The sequence below is a fragment of the Pogonomyrmex barbatus genome, unplaced genomic scaffold, assembly GCF_055798465.1.
Source record: "Pogonomyrmex barbatus isolate J1 unplaced genomic scaffold, ASM5579846v1 scaffold13, whole genome shotgun sequence".
NCBI lineage: Eukaryota > Metazoa > Arthropoda > Insecta > Hymenoptera > Formicidae > Pogonomyrmex > Pogonomyrmex barbatus.
Genome location: NW_028297109.1, coordinates 5,970,209 through 5,979,722, shown reverse-complemented (window position 1 = coordinate 5,979,722; position 9,514 = coordinate 5,970,209). Strand labels below are relative to the sequence as shown.

General features: G+C 35.0%; 1 protein-coding gene and 4 non-coding genes across 5 annotated transcripts; all 5 read right to left on the bottom strand.

Annotated features, from left to right (window-relative positions):
- Positions 1-1,098: 1,098 nt before the first annotated feature.
- On the bottom strand, positions 1,099-5,636 carry LOC105429922 (4-vinylanisole receptor-like). Its single transcript, XM_011643181.3, has 6 exons — positions 5,531-5,636; positions 4,757-5,046; positions 3,354-3,994; positions 3,178-3,282; positions 2,590-2,748; positions 1,099-1,295 (listed from the first exon to the last, which is right to left on the bottom strand). Exons 1-6 carry the CDS (start codon positions 5,632-5,634, stop codon positions 1,230-1,232), a joined length of 1,365 nt encoding a protein of 454 aa, XP_011641483.2. The 5' UTR covers positions 5,635-5,636; the 3' UTR covers positions 1,099-1,229.
- An 842-nt stretch (positions 5,637-6,478) lies between these two features.
- On the bottom strand, positions 6,479-6,550 carry TRNAE-CUC (transfer RNA glutamic acid (anticodon CUC)). Its single transcript has one exon. It is a non-coding gene; the product is annotated as a tRNA-Glu (tRNA).
- Positions 6,551-6,993: 443 nt separating this feature from the next.
- Positions 6,994-7,114, bottom strand: TRNAL-CAA (transfer RNA leucine (anticodon CAA)). The gene is made up of 2 exons: positions 7,077-7,114; positions 6,994-7,038 (listed from the first exon to the last, which is right to left on the bottom strand). It is a non-coding gene; the product is annotated as a tRNA-Leu (tRNA).
- A 300-nt stretch (positions 7,115-7,414) lies between these two features.
- TRNAL-CAA (transfer RNA leucine (anticodon CAA)) lies at positions 7,415-7,533 on the bottom strand. The gene is made up of 2 exons: positions 7,496-7,533; positions 7,415-7,459 (listed from the first exon to the last, which is right to left on the bottom strand). It is a non-coding gene; the product is annotated as a tRNA-Leu (tRNA).
- Positions 7,534-7,844: 311 nt separating this feature from the next.
- On the bottom strand, positions 7,845-7,917 carry TRNAV-CAC (transfer RNA valine (anticodon CAC)). Its single transcript has one exon. It is a non-coding gene; the product is annotated as a tRNA-Val (tRNA).
- Positions 7,918-9,514: the final 1,597 nt, after the last annotated feature.

Below are 9,514 nucleotides of genomic sequence, written 5' to 3'. Positions count from 1 at the left end.
TTGAGAAAACAAAGATTAAAAGATGAATAGAGATACGTTTAGAAAAAACGATCTCAATAATACTTATAACTTGTCGATAATCTGTGAGATAATCGGATCGTAGGAAAAATCACCCACGATTGCTTCCTTCCTGTACGTTTTTTCTCTGTGCGTGCACGGGGTATACTTCGCGATCCGCATCGAATTGTACCGTACGATATCTAAATCGCGATCAATCTGATATCTCACGGCGATGTGGCAGCCGGCAGCGGCGGTTGCGATTGCAATTGGCCAGCCAGGTCGTCGTCGTTGCAGCCTGGTTGCACGGCCCGAGAATAGAAATCCTGTTTTCGGCGGACCCATAATCGTAAAAGTTGCTGCCAACCAGTTCCTCGGGCACACTCTTACGGTGATATTCTAGTCCCGTGATTTCCGTATAACCGACATTTGCCGATCCGCCGCTGCCCAGGCGACAGTAAATTATGAAAAATCCTCCGCCACTTCTTTATAAACTCACCGTACCGTCGCCTCATAAATTTCAAGAATTAGCCCCGCTTCGATAACGCTTGCTTACGATAAGCCGGTCGGCCAACTAATTTTTCATGTACTCAAACGACTACGAAGTATGTTATTGATTTACGCTTGATTACTTCCATCAGCTTTGGATGGAATACATAATTCCAAGCGTACGTGGAAAAAAAATCATTTTGAAGTATTTAAAAGTTCTTTTTTTCGTTCGTTTCGCTGAAGTATTTAAAAATTCGACCGGGTACAAATCTAAAAATAATTTCTGTTGGACTATCAAAATTTATTAAATTTTATTATACGGGACGCTTAACTATGGTGAAAATAGTGTGCAAATTTCTTTTTTAATTCTAATAAATTTGAACGTTCAATATAATTACTTTCAATATAATTACTTTCATATTTATATACTTGATCAAATTTCTAGATACTTCAGCAAAATTTTTCTTTCCGCGTAGCTTGATAATTTCTACTTCTAATTCTTCTAATGGTTTTTTATGTTATAACTCCATCGAAATGTTTATTCTCTTCTGATTTTATTAGCTAAAGTTCAACAACATAATCGATACACTTTGTACAAACCTTACAGTAATAATGGTCTTGTTCTGGATCGTTGATGTTGTTACAGTCGATTTTCAGCTGCGTTGCTCCCCAACACGCTTTGTAACGAGATGCTCGACCGCAGACGTTGTTCTACGGTAACTAAAGCCGATGGCTTGTCGAATTTACTGATCGACTTCCGAGTGCATGGTGTTCAACAGAGCGAAAAAGGAGTACGAACCCTTCAGAATCTACAAAAAGAATGTCCGATGACACCAATCGATAAAATGATTGATCGATCTTCCGTGATGGAAGGACAGAATTTGCAAGTGGGAGCAAAAAGAAATGTATATAATTCGTGTAGTAACTAATTAAAATATCTAACTCTTAATTATCTTATTTATATCAATTTCTACCAATGTAGATTATTTCTAATTTCATTAATTTAATTTTTTTCTTAATTTTTATCTTCTTCTCATTCTTAGAAAAAGACATAAAATTAAATCGAGATTTAAGTTAAACTATCTTTGTAGAAATGAACATTATCAACATTATTAATTGCAGATATAATTCAAGATATTTTTCATATATACATATATAATGTCTTGAATTATATCCGCAATATTCATTTCTACAAATATAGTTTAATTTACATGAACATTATACGGATATACTTCAAGATATATATATATATATATATATATATATATATATATATATATATATACATATATATCTTGAAATTTGTATTTTGATCAAATTTTCAAATATTTCAATAAAATTTCAATTTTTTCTTTGAAAATTTTTTTATAGATATATATTATAATTCTCAGATATATATATATATATATAAATACATATATACATATGTAATTTTGATTAAATTTTTTGATACTTGAGTAAACCTGTTCTTTTTGTGTCTGATTACATTAGAATTTAGTACTTTGACAGTGTCTCTAGGCATTCTGCTGCATCAGACAATCGCGTGACCATCAATTTAATACACGGTTGTTCGCGACTGATGGGCGGAGAACGCGGTTCGCTTCTTTGCACGTACTAGAGATGTGTTTTGCTCTCTTTCTGTGTTCTTTCTTATTCTGAAGTACTACTATTCACATCCGGCGTTCCATTCTTTCAGTATGTTACGATTATCGGAATCAATTCGCCGCGGGTGAAGTAACGGATTCGGCACGCATGACAAAAAAAAGCTTACGATAGTAGCTGTACTTACGACGCGATATTTAAAATTATATAAAGCTTTCGATGAAGCACGGCTTATCTAACTCGTATGAATTATATTTTTTTATCAATGTCTCGTCGAGTTCGTTAGATCGCGCTCGCGAAAGTTCGCGTGATTGCGCGAGAGATATGCTCCGGTCTCTATAAATTCTATCTTACCCCGTCGAGTATCCATCGGATTTAATTTCGTTTAATTGCTACGATCTCACCCGAGACTTTTTCATCACGCGTACCAGAAGTATCACGCGATACCCAACCGGTCTGAGGATACGATAGTCATCGTTGCATTTTTGAAGATGTACCCACCGTGATGAATGTCCTCATAGATAAGACGTAGAATACACCTGCTTTCAAGTTAATCGTACGTCTCGAAAATATTATGGACAGTATTAGCAGGCGTCCAATCTTGGTGGAAAACTCGTCGTCCCATTTCGAGAGCCACTGGCTTTGCGTCAACGACGCGCTCTGCAAGATCGCAAATTTAGCGCTATGTGAAAGTTCGCTTTAATTACATATGTATTATAAATCCGAATTAATTATATATCACGTCGATTATAAATTGTTGTAATCCCGAAGAAATTTATTAAAATTTAGTCTATTAAAATTTTCAAATTTATTAAAATTTTCATCAACTTTCTAGCTTCTAGTTGATCATATTACGTTGTTTTTATAATGCCGGTAGTAAAAATAAAAACAAATCATCCAGTAAAATAAAAATTCTTACTAACGTTGAAATACATTGAAATTGTATTTCAATGTATTCAAATATGTAACTTCGGAATCGCACTACAAGATGTTAAAAAAATCGTGTCGTGTTTTACTGCAAATAGCGGTAAATTATTGATGAAAGAGCGGTATTGAGAGACAAAGTGTTACTACGGAACGTGATCGCACCTGATACATCACTTCGTTTCCTTGCCAACAGATATAGAAGAGCTGCGAAAGGGCCGCCATCAGATATATTGAAAATTTGCAGGTGTTGGAGCTCTGGCCTATGACCTGCTCGAAACAAAGCGAGGCTCTGATCACGATCTGGCCGCGACTAGGCACTTTGACTTATCACGACTCACCAATGTGGCTTGGAAGCCGGTTAGGCAAATCATCGTGGTGCTCGAGAGCATCTGAACGAACATGCCGACGCTGAAGAGCTCGTTGAAGTCGTCTATTATGGCGAGCAGACGTTGATGATTGCGGATGGATCGTCCGAACCGCTCGGCGAAACCGCCGCGGCGAATCGCGTCCGGATCGTAATTATCCTTTCCGCAGCTGGCCTCAGCCGTAGGAAATATCCCGTAACAAGTTTCTATCCCGTTTCTTCCACCGGCGTTGCTTGAATCCTCGTCTCGCTTATCGACGTCTGGCGTCGTCGCGTCGTCGTGCCGGTCGTCGTTGCCGCAGCTCTCGAAATGCGCGTTCAGAATCTCGAGCTTCACGAGAAACAGATTGCAGAGATTCGTGTTCAGGCTGTCCATCCCGATGATGGCGGCCATGCCGACGGAGACGGCGCAGGCCTCCACGAAGAAGCCGATCCCGTGCCAGGGATACACGGTCGTGTCGAAGGGATACCGCGCCCTGACCGGGAGCTCCCCGTTCTCCACGGGCACAACGAACAGCAGAGCGATCACGAGGAAGAAGCCGAGGACGCTAAACCCGTACATGCTCACGCGGGAAAGTAGCAGGTATTTGCCCAGGATTTTGTCCTCACCGCCAACTGATTACGTGAACAATATTAAAAAAAAAAAAGAAATCGAGTCTCGGTTGCAGTTTCACGAGCGAAACTTTGCGTAAAAAACTTTAAGCTGGAAAATAATTCAAGGGGAAAGTACAATCGTACTCGGTATCGTTGGTGTGTACTCTCTTCTTACAGCTTTTCGTGACACGATATTAGAATTAGTGAAACTTGATATACGATTTCAAAGAGACGACACATCACGTGTCGTCATCGTAGATGTACACGTGTCAGGCGTGATTATGCAAACTGTCGAGTAATTCTGTGTGAATGAATCGCGTAGATCCTTAATCGCGTGTCAAGGAGAGACATCGCGAGAAGGACTGGCAGAGACCCGGCGGGGAAAAAATTCCTTGAGTGGTCCTGAATTAACGGAGAAGCTCGAGACGAGCCTATGATGGCCCTTTTGCAGTGTCCCTTTCGACGTGCGGATCTCATTAAAACGTAAAATTACGCGTCGTTCTGTCATCGTGTTTGCTTAATAGAAGATATATATATTTACGACTTGGCATTAAAGCTGCATTTGCAATGGCATTTCACTCCTTTACCGATTGCGACAATTCAGATAGCAAGATAAACATTGTCGTTACAGAAAAATAGAAAAGAAACCGGTCGAATGATAAAATTATGCAGCACATAAAATACTGGATGATATTTGCGGGAGATGTTTAAAATTATATGATATGGTATCTACATGTTTCCATATTAATTTTATACATCTGAATGCCAAATAATTTTATTTACCGGGAAACTTGCAGAGTTCTTTGCAGCCGTCAATAGTTTTGCATAGCAATCGTGCGATCTGCTCACGGCGAATTTGAAAAATCATCACTTTGAAGAATACGACGAAAATCCCGGCGAAGATGCATCCGTCGTCCGTGACGATCGAGAGATCGTCGAAACTCAGACATATATCAGCGAACAAAGTTATCATGAAGACGAGTATGATCGCTAGGACACATCTGCTGTACACATAGTATAAGCATTTCAATAACGTGGATGCATTTGAATCGAGAGCCCATAAGCCAATGTACCTGCGTGAATCATAAAACCTTATTAGAATCACAATCAGAAATAATCATCTCGAAAGCTTGAAGATCGCAAACAATACAATATATATAATTATAAAAAATTAATATAATTATAAAAGTAATTTACTTAATTGAAAGGATGGATAAAATAAGGATCTAATTATAAAATTTCGATTTTGAGAAAAATTAAAGTAACCTAATATTTTTTTATTACACAACAAATTTTATTTTTCTTTTTGCCATCATATCGTTTTCATCATACAATCAGAACAATCATACGTTCATATATATATATGTATAATCAATACAATATAACCAATCAATTTCTTGAGCTAATCTCTGGAAAAAAAGTCTAGATAAAATCGTGCTTTTATTCCAGCCATCCCCTCGATTATAAAAAAACAAACGAGGCAATATGATTTTTTTGTCACACGTGATAAGTCGAGTCACACCCACGCGCGTTTAAAATCCACAGCAGGTTTCTCACTTTAGACAAGTAATGTGCACAACATTTATCTTCCGGAATTGCTCCAAACGGCTGGCAGCCGTTCCTTGCCTCATTCCTGTTTGGCTACTCCGTTTCATGACCATGACGACGATAAAGGACTCGCCACGTACAGGGCATGGGGGAGAGGTCACCTGTGTCGCGTGAGTGCGATTCCTCGAGGGACGTGTATATATCAAAGTACTCGTTATCAAGGGTCATTTCAATTCATCTTCTCCCCCTGCTCCGCGCCAGGGAGAAGATTACCCCGTGATAAACCAAACGCGCGATTGTCATGTCGTTTCTCTTTTTTTTTCCGAATTATAGACTCGCTCGTTGCGATAATACGCGCAACGCGTCTTCTACCTCGCCAATAATTTAAGAAAATGAAGGTAATTGCAATGCCGCTGCAATCCCGCGATTCGTTTCGTTCTCAAGTGTCTTGTATTTTACCACGACGTAAGAGGCTAATGTAGAAACAATTTATCAAGCCGTATATTCGCAAGCAAGTCTAAAACGGCCTTCCACGTAGTTTTCCACTTATTACTAGAAATAACCGACTCGATTGCAAATTTAATAATGTGTGTTCTACCTTCTGCCATAAGACGATTCGATTACTACTGTCGTACTATCAATTGTTTCTGATTTGAATAATGACATTGCGATTTGTAGTGATGTGACAGTGAAACCAAATTGTTAAGAGATTTTTCGCGATAGAATCTCGGTTTATTTTACTCTTTATTTTTTTTCAATGTTTAGAACTAAAAAAAGATAAATAATAAATTAAATTGGGATTAAAGTTAATTTATTGTTAATCTTTTTGTCTCGTCTTTTAAATTATATATTTGCATTTATTATATAGTTATATAATTAAATTTAAAATAGAATAGAATATAAATAAAAATATAAGTAAATTAGTATAAAAAATATTCTAGTTGAAACAAAAAAAAATTCCGGTACCGGGAATCGAACCCGAGCCTCCTGGGTGAGAGCCAGGTATCCTAGCCACTAGACCATACCGGATCACGATATTTGCTTCTTGAATGTTGAAGAAATATGTAGTTATTACATTTTAATTACAATATATTTATATATTACAAATATTTTTACATTTTTTAAACAATATTGTTAATTGACTACAATAATATCTCGCAACATTCTTGCCAAAAATCTTTTAAAATAGTAAATAATAAATAAAAAATAATTATTGTTATTTTATGTTCAGCTTTAAAATTAATATTATTAATAATTCTAATAATAGATATTATATTGTACATAATACTATATGAATAATTTAAAAAAAAACATTTTTGGAAGGATAAAAAGATATTGTCTATACTGAGATTCGAACTAACAAAGTCTGAAATAGTGCATGCTTTATGTGTTCTTGATACTTCGAGCGGTAATTTATCAATTATAGAGATAAAAATAATAATTGCAAAACTTATAATATGGAGCAAAAGGTTTGTCAGAAGTGGGATTCGAACCCACGCCCTCAGAGAGGACCAGAACGCCCTATACTCGGTTTGGAACCGAGAAGGTTTGAAACCTTGAGTCTGGCGCCTTAGACCGCTCGGCCATCCTGACAACTGACGAGAAGTCTCTTAATGATAAAGATAAGTTGCACACTATGGACATGCACATTAAATTTATTTAATATAAAATACACATAAATAAATATCATAACATTTTCAATAAATTTTCAATACAAAAAATTATATTTGTTGTAAATTTTACTAAACATTTTTTTTCATAAAGCGCATATAAAATTAAAGCCGATCAAGGCAATGTATTATGCAAAATTTTTAATAAAAAAATAAAAAAAATATGTCAAATGTTTTTTTCATTATATTATACACTTGTAACGTTTTTATAAGCAAAAGAATTTGTCAGAAGTGGGATTCGAACCCACGCCCTCAGAGAGGACCAGAACGCTCGAACCCGGTCTTGAACCGAGAAGGTATGAACCTTGAGTCTGGCGCCTTAGACCGCTCGGCCATCCTGACAGTTGAACTCGCCTCCTCTAGTACGAATACTCTAACATTTTTATGATATATTATTTATATTATATATTACATATAATTATTATCTTTTTCTTCTAGATTACAAATTAATAATTTTTTCATTAAATGTACTTTATTTTGCATTTAGATACTATGATGAAATATATAAATATTTCGTAATCTAAATTATACAATTATAGATCTTACATAAGATTTTATATAAAAATTTTTTTTAATAAATACAATATTCTGTAATAGCATTATTATCATTAAAAAAAAAAATTTCTATGAAAATAAATCGTGACAGCAAAAAATGTTTCCGCCCGGGATCGAACCGGGGACCTTGTGCGTGTGAAGCACACGTGATAACCACTACACTACGGAAACTTACGAGAGTCGAGTCTTCCGATGTAGATCATATGGTTCCATACGCTTTTCAATAACAAAATGAAAGTTTATTAATAATTTTTTTTTACATTTTTTACTGCTTTCACAAGACAAATTTTAATGTAATAAAACCTAAAATAGTATAAAAAATATATGATATAAAAACATTATACTAAAAAAATCAATAATTATCAAATAATTCAGTATTTTTCTTCTGCTGAAAAATTTATATCAATAATCAAACATTATTATTTATCGAAGACTAAATTCTTTATTTAACAAATCAATCTGGTATTTCATCTGTATTGTCAGGTAACAACATAAATAATAAAAGTCAAATATATAGAATTTATAGATTAATTAAATTTTATTAAATAGATTGATAAAGAAGAAAAATATAGAACTGAGTACAGTATTTTATCACAGATAGTAAGAGGTAAATTTTAAAAAAGATAACAGCAAAAATGCAACGCCATTATGTTTGCAAATAAATTCGTGGGATTCTACACCAAGAAAAGCGTAACCAGTGCACAAGAGATATTTCGGTATTCTTTGAATTGTAAATTCCGCATGACATTAAGTCAAAACTGTTACTGCCGCTTCGACAGATTTGTGGAATTCCTGTGGCGGTTCCTTTGGTTTTCGTCACGGTACAAAGATTACAATCCGATCCAAACAATATAGCGTTACGACAGCAATTAATCATGAATTGCAGCACTCGAATGCAATATTTGGCTCATCGATTGCAATTATGTTTAATATATTTTCCTTAAAATTTTACATATAGTGCAGATGCTTGAACGAACGAAGAAGTTAATCGCCGCCAAAATGTATAATCTGCGAGTGCTCACGCAAATCTCATCACGAATCGGTGATTCGTACGTGTACGCAAAGCTCGCAGATGTTAATTTGCATTCTTTCATTCCGAAATTTTACACCAGGTGCAGCGACTACCCTGTTACTCATGCCCATTTTTCTCGAAACTCATTTTAACACGCCTCTTCCGCGAAGCATCTTTGGCCGGTTTTGGTCAAAGGGATGAGAGGACCTGTTGCTCGCACACTTAAAAATCTTGAGAATAAGCAGTAGAGACGTTAATAAATGATATAATCACGTTGCAGACTAATAAATTAATATATCAAGAGATGTAGTAAATTCCAAATTGCCATACAATGTCTGACAATTGCAAAGTATAAAAATCATATACAAAAAGAATAGTCTTGCCAAATATTTATTAAATATTTATTTTCATAAAAAAATTAATTTAGTTGAGTTATCAAAATAATTATATAGAATGCTCAAATTGATTTCTAAAATATAAACAATTTTACGGTATTATATTATTACGTATAAGCGTCCTACATAATTATTTTGATGACTCAAAGAAAATAATTTTTAAATACGTACTGGTCAAATTTTAGATACTTAAGTAAAATTGTTTTTTCAATGCGTCCAATATATTTAATTCTAAATATTAAAAATTATTAACGCAAAAATTTTAAACGCATAATTTTATCGCATGACGTCCAATAGTTGCTGAAAAATTTTAAACATTGAATACAATCAATATACTTAATTTTAAATATTTTTCGAAAAT